This window comes from Cnephaeus nilssonii, assembly GCF_951640355.1.
Source record: "Cnephaeus nilssonii genome assembly, chromosome: 6".
Lineage (NCBI taxonomy): Eukaryota > Metazoa > Chordata > Mammalia > Chiroptera > Vespertilionidae > Cnephaeus > Cnephaeus nilssonii.
In genome coordinates this window covers 39,826,599-39,842,055 of record NC_137077.1, presented here as the reverse complement: position 1 = coordinate 39,842,055, position 15,457 = coordinate 39,826,599, and the positions used below count along the sequence as shown (strand labels likewise).

At 39.9% G+C, this 15,457-nt stretch overlaps 1 protein-coding gene across 1 annotated transcript in view; it reads right to left on the bottom strand.

Annotated features, from left to right (window-relative positions):
- The window catches only part of REDIC1 (regulator of DNA class I crossover intermediates 1), a gene marked incomplete at its 3' end in the record, with an annotated part of 43,766 nt that overhangs the window by 2,682 nt on the left and 25,627 nt on the right, over window positions 1–15,457 (bottom strand). Inside the window, exons 9-10 of the mRNA XM_079775536.1 lie at window positions 14,565–14,622; window positions 7,058–7,127 (exon numbers count right to left, since the gene is read on the bottom strand). Of these exons, the coding sequence (XP_079631662.1) occupies window positions 7,058–7,127; window positions 14,565–14,622 (128 nt within the window). The remainder of the gene's footprint in view (window positions 1–7,057; window positions 7,128–14,564; window positions 14,623–15,457) is intronic.

The following is a 15,457-nucleotide window of genomic DNA, read 5'->3' as shown; positions in this document are numbered from 1 at the left end:
AAACTAGTAGCCCTGCACACGAATCCGTGTGCCACCCTCCTGTAGCTCTCTGCCCGCTGCTGCCCTCCTGTAGCTCCCCCTGCTACCCCCCGATAGCTTGCTGCCCTGCCCCCTCCTGTAGCTCTCTGCCGCCCACTTATAGTTCACTGCCCCACCCTCCTGCAGATCCGTGATCCGGTCATTACTCGGTCGGTCATTACACATCAGGGTGTAATGGATAATTAGCATATTCCTCTCTTATAATATAGGATATTATATAGGCTGAAGCTTCATTGTACAATCTAAACTGTATGAAAAAAAAATGATTAAAAGCATCCAAGATGATATTCTTTCATTATTGCTTACTGTGTTCAGTTATGATCATAAGTAAAGTTTAAAAATGGACCTGACGATGCATAAATACTATAGATCAGCAGTAGCTTAACCACTCCTCTCCTTGTTTGTGAAAATGGGTCTGTCATCAAGAAGAGCCAAAGGTGCCCAGCCCGAGTGGCTCAGTTGAGCATTGTCCTGTGCACCAAAAGGTTGACGGGCTTTGTCAGGCAGTTAATTAATTAATTAGTAATGCTATTGTTGTGGGTTTTGTGATTGTGGTATTTATCAGTATAACACTTTATTTTCTTGTGGCTAATTTTCTTATTCTGATTAAACATACAATTTTGTATCAACAAAAAGTGCAATGGGAGGTGTAACTCTTTTTAAACATACTATAAAGTACTAGTGTAATCATAACAAAAATTCTAGTACGGTATTAGCACATGAAAATTAGGAAAGACTAATGGAAAAGTAAAGAAAGCACCAGACCAGACCCAGTATACGTGGAAAGTTAGTACATAATAAAGGTGGTATCATAAACACCTAGGGAAAAGATGCATTTCAAAAACTTGAATCAGCCCTAGCTGGTTGGGTTCAGTGGACAGAGCGTTGGTCTGCAGACCGAAGGGTCCAGGGTTCGATTCCAGTCAAGGGCACGTGCCTCTGTTGCAGACTCCTCCCCAGCCCAGGCCTTGGTCAGGGCATGTGGAGGAAGCAACCAATCGATGTGTTTCTCTTACATCAATATTTCTCTCTGTCTTTCCCTCTCTCGTCCACTCTGTAAAAATCAATGGAAAAATATCCCTGGGTGAGGATTTAAAAAAACTTGAATCAGTGTTTACCACCTAAAGTCTAATCTCCTTCCATCATCATATACATATGTGACCCCTTTATCCTTTACTTACACAATGCAATATACAGATGATGTATTATTTGAAACCTATATAATTTTATTAACCAATGTCACCCCTATAAATTTAATAAAAGATAAATAAAAATAAAGTGGGCTTCTTTTAGGCAAAAAAATTAAACAAACTTGAATCAATACATATTTAACAGCTTAAATCTGGATAAACTCCAAATGGGTTAAAGATTTAAATGTAAAAATATAAAATCATATTAATACCAGAACAAAATATAAGTGAATTCAGCCTGAGTGTAGAGCAAAGTATAAAAAGATTGATGAAATTAACTGCATAAAAACAGTGACTTTTGCAAAACAAAAAAAAACACTACAAGCAAAGTAAAAACCAAAAACCAGTAACAAAGTAGGAGAAAATGTTTGTGACATTTCACAAAAACCTAAATCTCTTTAATATATAAGAATTCTTAAATACCAAGAAAAAAGCCTAAAACTCAATTGGTAAAAAAGATATAAATGGAGAGTTTGTGGAAAAAGAAATGCAAATAGCCATTGGACATTTTTAAAAGATGCTGGGCTTCACTCAGACAGAATACAAATTCAAACTTACATGTTTGTAAGATTCACAAAAATTCCTAAATCTGACCACAATCCCTCTTGCTGAGGTTATGGAGTAAAAGGCACATTTCTGGTGGAACTGCTAAATGATACAACAGGGAATTTGGAAAAATCCACCTAAAAACCAATGTACAAGATTAAAAATGGCAGCAGAGTAGGAGGACGCTGCATGGACACGTTCCCAGGAACAAGCTGGAATTACAACTGAAATATGAAAAGGGTTCCTGAGTAATCAATGGAAAACTCACAGGAGAGAACCCTGATACCCAAGGACCAAAGGTGGAGACCACATACAGACTGGTAGGAGGGGCAGAGGCGCAAAAGGACTGGCCGGGCACCCACAGACAGCAACTGAAGTCCTGGAGAGATATCACAGTTGGGGGTTCTCTGTGCCTCCTGAACTTAGAAGGAGAAATACACTAGGAAGAACAAGTGTATTTGTTCTTTTCGTATGTATTCTAGGTTGTTTTAGGGTTTCAATTATTGTGAGTGGATTATTTTAAAAACAATTTCATATTCTTACATTTTTAAATTTTTGTTTACATTTATTTCTACAATTTCTTAGTACAACTAAGAGAGATATCTCAGTTGGGGGGGGGGGGAGGGGGAGGAAGCCACTGAGAACTCTGGGATCTAATCCCAAAGCTGGGCTCCCCAGCAAAGAGCACCAAACTGAGGGTACCCACATAACATCTAGCTGTGAAAAGCAGTGGGGTGCTGTCTGCCAGGGAGTGGCAGCTGAAAGTTCGGGCACCCTCTTAAAGGGTTGAAGCACAAAAATTTCCTGTGGAGCCACCCACCTTGTGCTCCGGCAGAGGGAGGGTGAAGTGGACTGAAGCTGTGAGAGCAGAACCCAGGACTGGGGACTCGGGGTGATAGACCTCAGAAGGCAGACACCCAAGTTTCTTGGGCTGAGTCATTCCCTCACACAGTGGAGGACATCTTTCCCACATAGACATCTGCCTTGCCTGGGGGGAAGACAGTCAACACACCCTATTGGAAAACACCTTGCCCTGAGGCCACTTAAGAGATTAAAAGTAACAATTAGCCTCCAGGCAGAAGCAACTGCCCAACCCTGTTGAAAAAAACTCTCACCACACCTGAGGACGATTACCTGGGGCAATTCAAGTTGGAATCCTACTAGTCTGTAGACAGAGGAGTTCTCTGGAGGCTCTGAGGCTTTGCCTGATCCAATTTGTCAGAAATAGTCTTTAATACTGTCCTGCACTAGAGATTGAGAGGTGTAGAGGATCTACCTAATACATAGTCACAAACGCAAACCAAAATGAGGAAACAAAAAAAACAACCCCCAAATGAAAGAACTAGAGAATTCTCCAGAAGAAGAGATAAATGAAGCAGAGATAAGAAATTTTTCTGAAACAGAGTTCAGAGTTATGATGTTAAAAATGCTCAACAGTATGAAAAAATATATAGTAACTATGAAAAAAGAACAGTCTGAGATAAAGAATGACATAACACAATAAAGAACACATTGGAAGGAATACACAGCAGATTAGGGGAAGTTGAGGATCAAATCAGTGAATTAGAAGACAGAGTTGAAAATATCACTCAATTAGAGAACCAAAAAGAAAAAAACAATTAAAAAACAGGAGTGCAGCTTGTGGGGCAATGTGAAACTAAAACGTAACAATATTAGAATAGTAGATGTGCCAGAAGAGGCAGAAAGGGAGGAAGGAACAGAGGTGTTTGAAGAAATAATGGCAGAAAACTTCCCTAACCTGGTAAAGTAAAAAGTCACACAAGTTCAGGAGGCACAGAGAACCCCAAACAAGAAGAACCCAAACAGACCCATGCCCAGACACATCATCATTAAAATACCAAAAATTAAAGACAAAGAGAGAATCTTAAAGGCAGCAAAAGAAAACTGTTACCTACAAAGCAGTTCCCATAAGGCTGGCACCTGATTTCTCATCAGAAACTACAGGCCAGAAGTGAATGGCATGAAGTACTCAAGGTAATGGAAAGCAAGGATCTGAGACCAAGGTTACTATATCCAGTGAGGCTATCATTCAAAATAGACGGTCAAATAAAGAGCTTCCTAGACAAAAAAAAAAAAAAAAGGCTAAAGGAGTTCATCACCACCAAGCCAACATTACAAGAAATGCTAAAGGAATTGCTGTAACGGATTGCTGAGAAGAAGAAACAGAGAGAAAAACCTAGCCATACAGAATTAAAATGGCTATAAATAAGTACCTCTCAATAATAACCCTAAATGTAAATGGATTAAATGTTCTAATCAAAAGGTGTAAGGTAGCTGAATGAATACAAAAACATGACTCAACTATATGCTGTCTACAAGAGACCCACCTCAAAACAAAAGGCACACACAGGATGAAAGTGAAGGAATGGAAAAAATTTTTCCATGCAAATGGAAAAGAAAAAGAAAGCTGGAGTAGCAATATTCATATCCGACAAAATAGACTTTAAAAGCATCATGCTAAGTGAAATAACCCAGTTGGAGAAAGATAAATACCATATGATCTCACTCATTTGTGGAATATAATGAACAACATAAACTGATGAACAAAAATAGAGCTGGGGGGTGGGGGAGTAATATTCTAGAATATAATAGAAGTAATCCTGTGATTTGTAGATTTTTAATATTTCCTACAACTTTTGTGATATCATACTATGTTAGTACAGTTTGGGTAATATTATACTTAAAATCCTTTTATTCTTGAAATATTAGTGTTTATTGCATATAATATTATTATATATGTAAGATCATTTTTCTTGAATAATTGGTGTTTATTGCATGTAACATTATCATATTTAAAAGTTTTTCTTGAGATATTAATGTTTATTGCATGTAACATTATTTATTTAATATAGTTTTTCTTGAAATATTAAGGTTTATTGCATGTAACATTATATTTAAAATCATTTTTCTTGAAATAAAAAAACAAAAAAAAAAACAATGTATATTAAGTCCTCAACGTTGTTGATAGATTCTGCAACTTTAAGTGTAAACAACATATAACTATAAACCAATTTTACCATAGGCTAATTGATATAAACAAGAGTTAAGTTCCAACAGCATCTCAGCAACATTATAACAAAATAACATTGAATGAAAAAATGTTATTCTAGGACCCTGCCTTATCTCCCCTTTGACTCAACAATTCCACTCCTAGAAATTACCCTGAAACTGCATCTCCACAATTAAGTAATATATGCCCAAAAGTGCTCACTGCAGCATTATTTGTTAAGAACAAGATACTGGAAACAACCCAAATGTCTGCCAACAGGGCACTGACTGAATAAAGTATAGTCCATCCACATAATGGATTACTAAATAATCATAAATAAAGGATGAAGAAATGTTTAGTTATGGAGAAATCTATAAAATATTTTATTAAATAAATGAATCCATTAAATTCATTTATAAAATATTCTATATTAAATAAAATATCCTATATTACATTGAGAAACACGGGGAACTAGGACATCTGTATATGTGTATTTATGTATATTTCAGGCTTTATTTTAAAAAATACACTGGAGCCCTAGCTGGTTTTGCTCAGTGGATAGAGCGTCGGCCTGCAGACTGAAGGGTCCTGGGCACATGCCTGGGTTGTGGGCTCGATCCCCAGTGAGGGCCACGCAGGAGGCAGCCAAAAAATGATTCTCTCTCATCACTGATGTTTCTATCTCTCTTTCCCTCTCCTTTCCTCTCTGAAATCAATAAAAACATATTTTAAAAAAACCGCACTGGAATAATAAACCATAACTAACAAATACATTTACTCATATAAGACAGAAGGAAATAAGGCAGACACAACAGGGATAGAAATCAAAGTAATATTTTACAAAGTCAAAACTTAAATAAAAAAAAAGTCCATAAAGATTTCTAGGAAAACTAGAAGACTACATATCCTAAAGACTCCCTCTATCACAAAAAATGTCCTAAACTTTTGTCCATAAAAAGACAGTACAGAATAAAAAGACCACTCAGATATGAAGTATTTGCTACACACAAGCCTGCAATTAGTATCTATGATATATGAAACATATATAGGATACATACATGGAGAAATATTATTTAAAAGACACATCTATTAAGGAGAAACAAAATTCCTAAAATAAACATGGGTAACAGATATGAAAGGCATTTCACAGATGACACGTGGATAGCCAATCAACCTAATTAATAATTAGGGAAACATAAAATAAAATTACAATGAGATAGAATGCTAACAATGATAAAGAAACTAACCCAGTTTAAGTGAGAATATGTAGCAGCTAGCACTCTTATCTCTTGCTAATGGAAGTTTAAACTGGCACAACTACTTTGGAAAATAATTTTGTATTACCTAAAGAGGTGAAGATGTGCATATTACATGAACTAGCCAAGTCTACTCCTAGAACTATACCCCAGAGAAACTTTTATACATGTGTGGCAGGTGAAATGCCAAGAATTACCAGAGTAGCATTGTTTATCTTGGCAAAATATTCAAAACAATCTAAATAATCATTGCCAAAAGATGCACATGTATATTATAGTACATTTATATAATAAAAAGCAGTATTGCAGCAAACAAATATTAAAATTACTAGGGCCCGTCCAGCATGGTTCAGTGGTTGAGCGTCAACCTATGAACCAGGAGGTCACGGTTCAATTCCTGGTCAGGGTATGTGCCCAGGTTGTGGGCTCGATGCCCAGTGTGGGGCATGAAGGAGGCAGCCAATCAATGATTCTCTCTCATTAATGTTTCTATCTCTCTCTCCTTCTCCCTTCCTCTCTGAAATCAATAAAGATATATTTAAATAAATTAAATTACTAGAGTCAGAAATTTCAAAGTAGATAAACTTAAAAAATATAGTACTGGATGAACAACAACAACAAAAAAAGCAAGTTGCAAAAAAAAAGAGTTTGCCTCAATTTGTAGAAAGTTCAAAACCAAGCAATGAAAGTGTGTGTAATATCACAAAAAACAAAGTCAGGATAATAGTTACCTCTAGGGGGCAGAAGAGGTAATGCAATTGAGAAGATCTTCAAAAGTATTTGTTATGCATTATTTCTTAAACTACAAAGTGAGTACAAAGATATCTGTTTTATTTGTTAAACTGTGTATTTATCATGTGTAATATATTTTACCAAAAAATTTAAAAGGTCAATTGCACTACTACTATATTCTTAGTTAACTATGAAACGTACTAGCTGGCAAAACATTTATTAAAAAAAATTAAATGAACTGATTTCTATTTCAATGTGGTTTTTTTAAAATAAAATTTACTTACTGTTAAAAATTTTCTTTGTAGATGTTGGTGCACCTTTTATAGAACATGTTCTTCCTTCTTCAATCAGATTCTAGAAGAAAAAAATTTTAACAATTCCCAAGTATATACAATAATGTCCACTTATATCTCCCTTTTCATTCCACCAATTCATTTCTACAGTACTCTTCCTTCATATGACTTTAACTGAACAGAAAGGATTTTTTTTAAAAAGTATAAATATTAGCCTGTGATGAACAACAAATAAAATTAAAATTGCTCTAGAAACATAAGCAAAAGAATAAATACTTGCTAAGAAATAAATTACTAACAGGAGAGGCTTTAGGTAGTTACAGTAAATACAGTTTTAAAAAGACAATGATATTAAGCTATTTGAAGATTTATTCTGTTATTTTCATTCTCAGGTTTTTTAAAATAAAAGCTTTTAGATATATAAATTTTCTGTAGAGCACAGCATTGGTTTTGTTTTCCACCAATTTCTATATAATTTATAACTTATTTTCATTCTTTTTATTTTTTAAAACCAGAGTGTTACTTAATGTCAAAGTAAGGGAGGTTAAGCATAATTTTTTGTTGATTTCTAATTCAATGAATTTTTATTAGAGAATGTAGCTATGATGTCAATCACTCCTTAGATAAATAAATCTCTTGGACTTTGTGATTTACTACATGAGTTATAAGGGAGCAAATGTATCATGGACTTACAGATAATATATATTCTCTGAGATATATACAGTTTTAGATAGGCAGATAGGTGGGATAAAGGAGAAACTATCTAGTTGCAACCAACCCAGGTTTTCTTTCCTCTTAGGCATACAACTAGACTACGTATCCTAGCCTCCTTTGGAGTAGATTTGGAAATGTAGTTTAAGTTCTGGTAATGGGCAGAAGGGGTATACACCACTGCCAGCCCTGGATATTCTCCTCAATCCTCCATTTCCTCTTCCCTTCTGCTGTCTGAGATCACCATACACTACAAATATGGAAACCACCAGTTAAAGATAGAGTCCCTACCAGCCTGAGGCCAGAAATAACTTTATTCAGCAGAGCCTTTGATCCAACCCCACTATCCAATCATTCTTAAAGTCTTGTATGTTCAACTTCAAAAAAAATTCAAGCCCCGAACTTGCAGCAGGAACACACAACCTGAGAAAGCTAGACAGATTCCAGAGCTGGCACACACTCCTATGCCCACTTCAGATCTGTTGCTAGAGGATAACAGACAATGAAGAGCATCCTAAAGAGAAGAAACGGAATTGTTCAAGAAATGCCTCCATCCTTTAGAAAGTAAGCCTTCACAATGCCTGCCCAGCAGGATTAAGTGGTATGGATCAGTAACCCTATATCTTCTCTTTTCGAATAGGTATCTTTACTGTCCTTGCTCCAATACTATATATTTTATTTATATATATTTTTATTTTCAACCTTTATTATATTTAACATTTTTAAAAAATATATAATTTTTCCTTCTCAATTTATTATTCTTTAAATCTTGATTTAAAAAAATTACCCCTTCATATTTAATATATTAATTGCTAAGCAGGTTTCATTCCTTACATTTTATGTTTACCATTTATGTAGAAGTGTTACTTCATTTTCCCCCACTATGTTCAGGTTTCCTAGTGTGGCATCCCCACTTCTTTGAATTCTGAAGTTCTATGTGTCTTCATTTCTCCAGTGAAGAAAGTACCATTTAAACAATCATATTTAAACTTTTTCCTCTGCTACTTTAAAATTAAATATGTTTCAGTTCAAGATGGTGACATGAGAGGATCCTGAACTCACCTCCTCCAACGGACACACCGAATCTATAGCTACATAAGAAACAATTTCCTCTGAAAGAAATCCAAAATCTAGCTAAGAGACTCCTTGCTACACACTAAGCAAATTATTTAAAAAAAAAAAACCCATATCAAAATGGGTAGGAGAGGCTGAGATGCTGAGACACATTTCATGATAAACTCAACGCCAGGAAGGACATTCCACTTGGGAGGGAACCCACAACTCCAAGCTCCTCCCTGGGAAAAAATGGTTTGCACCTCACATATGGTACCTGAATTTTTTTTTAAGACTGCACCCACATCACTGATGTTTCTATCTTTCTCTCCCTCTTCCTTCCTCTCTGAAATCAATAAAAACATATTTTTTTAATTTAAAAATAGAACTGCCATATGATCCATTAACTCTACTTCTGGGATTTTTTTCTGAAGGAAATGAAGATACTAATTCAAAAAGGTTATCCTCACCCCCATGTTCATTGCAGTATTATTTACAATAGCCAGAGTCATATTATGTTTTCTGGGGGGGTTTTAAATCACAAAATGAATAATATTCAAACACTATTATTTCTCTCTCAGGTAATAATCTAAAATGAGTTTTCCTGGTCATCAATTTTTTCCACTGGTGATTTAGAGGCCCAGTCCTTCCCATCTTGTGGCTCCAAACATCCCTTAGGGCTTCAGTGCCATCTGGCCATTAAAAGAATAACACTGGAAAAGGAATTCTCAGTTCTTACAATCCTAGAAAATGATGCATCTCACATCTGATAACATCCCATTATTGAGATCTAGCCACGTGACTGCACTCAAATGAATAGAAAATTAGGAAATATGTTCCTTGGCTGAAATATATTCATTTCACAGTGATAGCTTTATTCTAAAAAATATAGCACATGAATTTTGGTGAACAATTTACCTTTTCTGTAACCTCCTCCTATGTTTTCCATCTCAGTGAATGGCATCATCCAATCAACAACCCATTAATTTATCCAAATACAAATTCCAGGTCTTTAATTTTTCCCTTCTCCCTTAAACTAATAATCAAATCTAGATCTCCTAAATCTTTTTGATAGCTTATCCCTCATTTCCATAATTACTGCCACTAGTCAACTTCAAGCCCTCATTCTTTTTGACCCTGCCTTGAGTCCTGGCACCCTCAACTCTCTCCTCATTGTTGCCAGACACAACTCTCCAATACTCTGATGTCATTGTACTCCTTTGCTAAAAATTTTTCAGGGGCTTTCTTTCTGTTCAGTGATAGGAAATTAAACTATTATATGCTATACAAGATCTTTTATGACCTGGCCCTTTGTAATGTTCAAAATTGTTTCTGGCCATCTCCCCACCACTTGTAATTTGCACTACAGTAGTAATAATAACAATAATTCAGTTTCTAAAACAAGCTATACTCTCTCACATCTTAGTTTCTATATGTGTTGTTCCTTCTTCATAGGAGGAAGGCATTTTGTCCATTTGGTAAGCTTATTAATTAGTACCAAGATCAAATTTAAAAGTGTCTTTTACTAGGCTCCCACTCCCCTTTTGTACAAACCCCAATGGAACATTTTATCTAAATGCATTAGATTTTCTTCTGTTTCTGTCTAGCTACTAGATTACAACTTCTTAAAGATTGGTTCCAGGTCCTTTCATCTCTCGACGTTGCAGAGTCTAGTGTATAACAGAATATAAGCTTCATGAGAACAAACACTTTGTTTTTTCACCACTGTATCCCCAGAATACTGGAAACAATAAATATCTTACCTAATAAACGAGTAATATGCTAATTGACCATACCTTCGCTACACCCACAGCCAATCATGGTGCTATGCAAATTAACCCAGCAAAGATGGCGGCCCCCACGTGCTGCCCCGCCCCCCATTGCTGAGGGACCAAGGCAGCAGCGGCGCCAGCCAGGGGCTGCTGCTCCGGTCGCTGAGGGACCTGGGCCCCGCGCAATCGCCGCTCCAATCAATCGCCGCTGAGGGACCCGGGCGCCTACGCCACTCCGATTGATCGCCGCTGAGGGACCCGGGCGGCGGCGGCGCCCCGATCGCGGATGGGGGCGCGGGGCCGGGCAGCGCCCGCCCCCGCACCGCTGCTGCCGGGATCCAAGCCCCGACCCTGAAAGAAAACGGAAGGCGGTGGCCAGAGCCAAGGCCTGGGTCCCCGGTACAGGAGGAAAACTGGTGCCGGCAGCCAGGTGAAGGAAGGTCTATTGCACGAATCTTTGTGCAACGGGCCTCTAGTCTATTAAATAAATTCATAATGTACTCAGCGCATATTAATTAAATATAAAAACAGAAAACAATTAGTTAAAACTTTGGAATCAGATAAGACAAGAGTTTGAATCCTGGTTTGAGTGTGTGACCTTGAACAAGTTATTTAATCTCTCTGAAAAATCTCTTTTGCTGTGATTACTTTATAGTATCAGGCTCTTGTCGAATCAAGTACAAAAAGTTCCTAGCACAATGCCTGGACTGTTGCAACAATCATACTAGTACATCCTTATTATCAGCAAGTGTTATAACATACAACCACCAGAGGCCCGGTGCATCAATTCGTGCATGGGTAGGGTCCCTCTGGGTGGGCTGCAGGGATCGGGCTGAAACCCACAGTCCAATGCTGCCTACAGCTCCTACCTGCCGCTCCTGCTCATCCTGGCCCCACTGTGCCTGCTGCAGGCTCACGCCCAATCACTCCTGATTGGGAGAGGCTCGTGATGCCGCAGCAGTGCTTGCTAGCCATGAGCCCTGTGTCTGGCGCCCTCCCAAGGGGAGTGGCCAGCGGGACTGGGCTGAAACTGGCTCTCTGACATCCCCCGAGGAGGTCCCAGATTGCAAGAGGGCGCAGGCCACGTTGAGGGACCCCACTGGTGCACGATCAGGCCAGGAAGGGACTATGGGAGGGCTCCAGGGCACGTCTGGCCCATCTTGCTCAGTCCTGATCTGCTGGACCCCAGCAGCAAGCTAACCTACCGGTCGGAGCATCTGACCCCTGGTGGTCAGTGCACTTCATAGTGACTAGTCGACCAGTTAACTGTTTTCCCCCTGGTGGTCAGTGCATGTCATATCAAGCAGTTGAGCAGCCTTAGCATATCATTAGCATACTAGAGGCCCAGTGCACAAAATTTGTGCACTGGTGGGGGTGTCCCTCAGCCCAGCCTGCACCCTCTCTAATATGGGACCCTCTAGGGATGTCTGACTGCCCGTTTAGGCTCGATTCTGGTAGGATCGAGCCTAAACGGGCAGTCAGACATCCCTCTCACCATCCAGGACTGCTGGCTCCCAACTGCTCACCTGCCTGCCTGCCTGCCTGATTGCCCCTAACCGCTTCTGCCTGCCAGCCTGATCACCCCCTAACCACTCCCCTGCCAGCCTGATTGATGCCTAACTGCCCTTCCCTGCAGGCCTGATTGCCCCTATCTGCCCTCCCCTGCAGCCTGGTCACTCCTAACTGCCCTCCCATGCAGGCCATCTTGTGGTGGCCATCTTATGTCCACATGGGGGCAACCATATTTGACCACATGGGGGCAGCCATCTTGTGTGTTGGAGTGACAGTCAATTTGCATATTACTCTTTTATTAGATAGGATAGAGGCCTGGTGCATGGGTGGGGGCCGACTGGTTTGCCCTGAAGGGTGTCCTGGATCAGGGTGGGGGTTCCCTTGGGGTGTGGGACGACCTGGGCGAGGGGCCTGTGGTGCTTTGCAGGCTGGCCACGCCCCCCGGTGACCCAAGCGGAGGCCCTGGTATCTGGGATTTATCTATCTTCTATAATTGAATCTTTGTAGCCTTCAGTGGAGGCCAGGAAAGGCCAGGAGCTTGGCTTCCTCCATCACCTGGAAACCCAAGCCTCCTGCTCGCTCCACGGCCGCAGCCATTTTTGTTGGGATTTATTTATCTTCTATAATTGAAACTTTGTAGCCTTGAGCAGAGGCCTCGACCAGCCAGGGTATGCAGGAAGCTTGGCTTCCTCCATTGCTGGGGAAAACCAAGCCTCCTGCTCACTCCATGACAGCAGCCATCTTGGTTGGGTTAATTTGCATACTCGCTCCTGATTGGCTGGTGGGCGTGGCTTGTGGGTGTAGCGGAGGTACAGTCAATTTGTATATTACTCTTTTATTAGATAGGATTATGCTTTGATTGGTTGTTCAGTTGTTCTGCCCTTAGTCTATTTGCATATTAACCTTTTATTATATAGGATTATTATATAGGACTAGTGGCCCAGTGCACAAAATTCATGCACACAGTGGGGTTTCCCTCAGCCAAGCCGGCACCTTCTCCAATCGGGGACCCCTTGGGGGATGTCAGACATTCCTCTCACAATCTGGGACTGCTGGCTCCTAACCACTCTGCCTACCTGCCTGATTGCCCCTGACTCTGCCTGCCTGCCTGATTGCTCCTAACCTCTCTGCCTGCCTGCCTGATCTTGCCCCCAACTGTTCTCCCCTGCCAACCTGATCTTGCTACAAACTGCCCTCCCCTGCCGCCTGATCTCGCCTCCAACTGCCCTCCCCTGCCAGCCTGGTTGCCCCCAACTGCCCTCCCCTGCCAGCCTTATCTCACCTCCAACTGCCCTCCCCTGCCGACCTGATCTTGCCCCCAATGGCCCTCCCTTGCCAGCCTGATCTCACCCCCAACTGCCCTCCCCTGCCACCTGATCTCGCCCCCAACTGCCCTTTCCTGCCGGCCTGGTTGCCCCCAACAGCCCTCCCCTGCTGACCTGATCTCACCCCCAACTTTCCTCCCCTGTCTGCCTGATCTCGCCCCCAATGGCCCTCCCCTGCAGGCCTAATCTTGTTTCCAATGGCCTCCTCTGCAGGCCTGATCTCACCCCCAACAGCCTTCCCTTGCCAGCCTGATTGCCCTTAACTGCTTCTGCCTGCCTGATCACCCCTAACTGCCCTCCCCTGCCTACCTGATCTTGCCCCCAACTGCCCTCCCCTGCCAGCCAATTTGGTTCTGATTGGTTGGTTTCTATGCCAGTCAGTGTCTAAAGCTCCACCTCCTAGGCAGCCATTGGCTCCTCTCAGTTCACCCAGATTTGGTTCTGATTGGTCAGTTTCTATGCCAGTCAGCATCTCCAGGCCTATCTCCAGGCATGATCAAAGAGGTGGGGCTGATCAGCAGCCCCCACGGGGGCCTGGAGAGAAACAGAGGCACAGCTGCTGGCAAAGCCTGGAGAGAAAGAGAGAAGCAATGGCTGATAAACAGCTGCCACGCCCTGCAGTCTCTCTTCAGGCCTCTCTCCAGGCCTGATGGCAGCCTCCTTGGCAGTCAGTGCTGGGTCGCCATGGCAACCCAGCACCAACTGCAGGATTGACTTCCGGTGTTCTGTCGAGTCTTTGGTCAGTCATTACAGACCCTGGGTTTTTATATATTAGGATTGTTTATAGATGTTTCAGCATCCCTAAATATATAACTATGTTCTCCTGTAACACACGGAAATCTAAAAATTTTCATCTTGTAAGAAATTTCATAGGATTTATCAAAAGAATTTTAAGTGTACCTAAATTGGTCTGTCTCAAATAAAGCACATTACAGTTTCTGAAAAGGTATTATTTTATTTCCAGATCTAAGCTATAATTTCCTCAGAGTGAGAAAATATAAGAAAAATAGTTAGCTTACAAAGAAAGTTTTTGATAAAGCTAACCTTGTCAAAATAAACTGCAAACACTAAAATGCAACATGAAAATAGCACTGAATTAGAAACATAATGTAAGATATATGTTACCTCACCAAGTCCAAAGTCGCATGATTTCTTAGAATTCAATTCCTCAAAGGGAATACTCCTAGAGTCAAAAATAAGACAGTAGTATAGTTTGCCTTATTCCCTCTGAAAATCATTGTTCTAAATTATGGTTCCCAAAGTTGGCTGTGAATCAGGATAAGAGAAGCTTTTTAAAAAAAATAAAGATTCATAAGCTCCTTCCTAAGGAATCAATTTATTATGTATAGATCAAACTTACTGTTTTATATTTTAAAATCAGACCCTCACCTCAAGTGATGTGGGTCTGAGCCAGGTTGAGAACCATGTTATAAGTCATTTTCATAAAGTACATTTTAAAATTCAAAGCCTTACATGCTGTTTTCCATTCATAAATTTCTGGATATTTAGAGATATGACAAAAAATCTAATTTGTTGATTTTATTAAATAAATTGTGAATCTATGTTTTAATTAATTTCTTGTGCCAATCCCATCCATAAGAAAATACTTCCGGAATAAAAATAATCTAGTTCATGATTTTCAGTTAGCAACACTGGATGAAATTACAATTATTACCAAGAAAGTTAGGACTATTCTGAAACTACAAGTTTTCTTTAATTACCTGTAACTGCAGTGTCATAGACTATTGCTATGCTTCCTTATGCCATTAACATTTGAATTTTATTACTTCTATTGATTCTATAATAACCAATCGCCTTTCCCATGGAGCGCTGCCAAAGGTTAGAAAATATGCTAATCATGTCAGTAAGCATTCCTATACATGTAATCCTTCTATTTCTTACTGTAAATTAATAAATTTGTATTCTGGAGGATATATGTTTGTTGAACACATAAGTCAGTCTTCTCAAATATAATTAACACCAAAATTCAGATTAAAGGTACTTTTGCACTGGCAAAT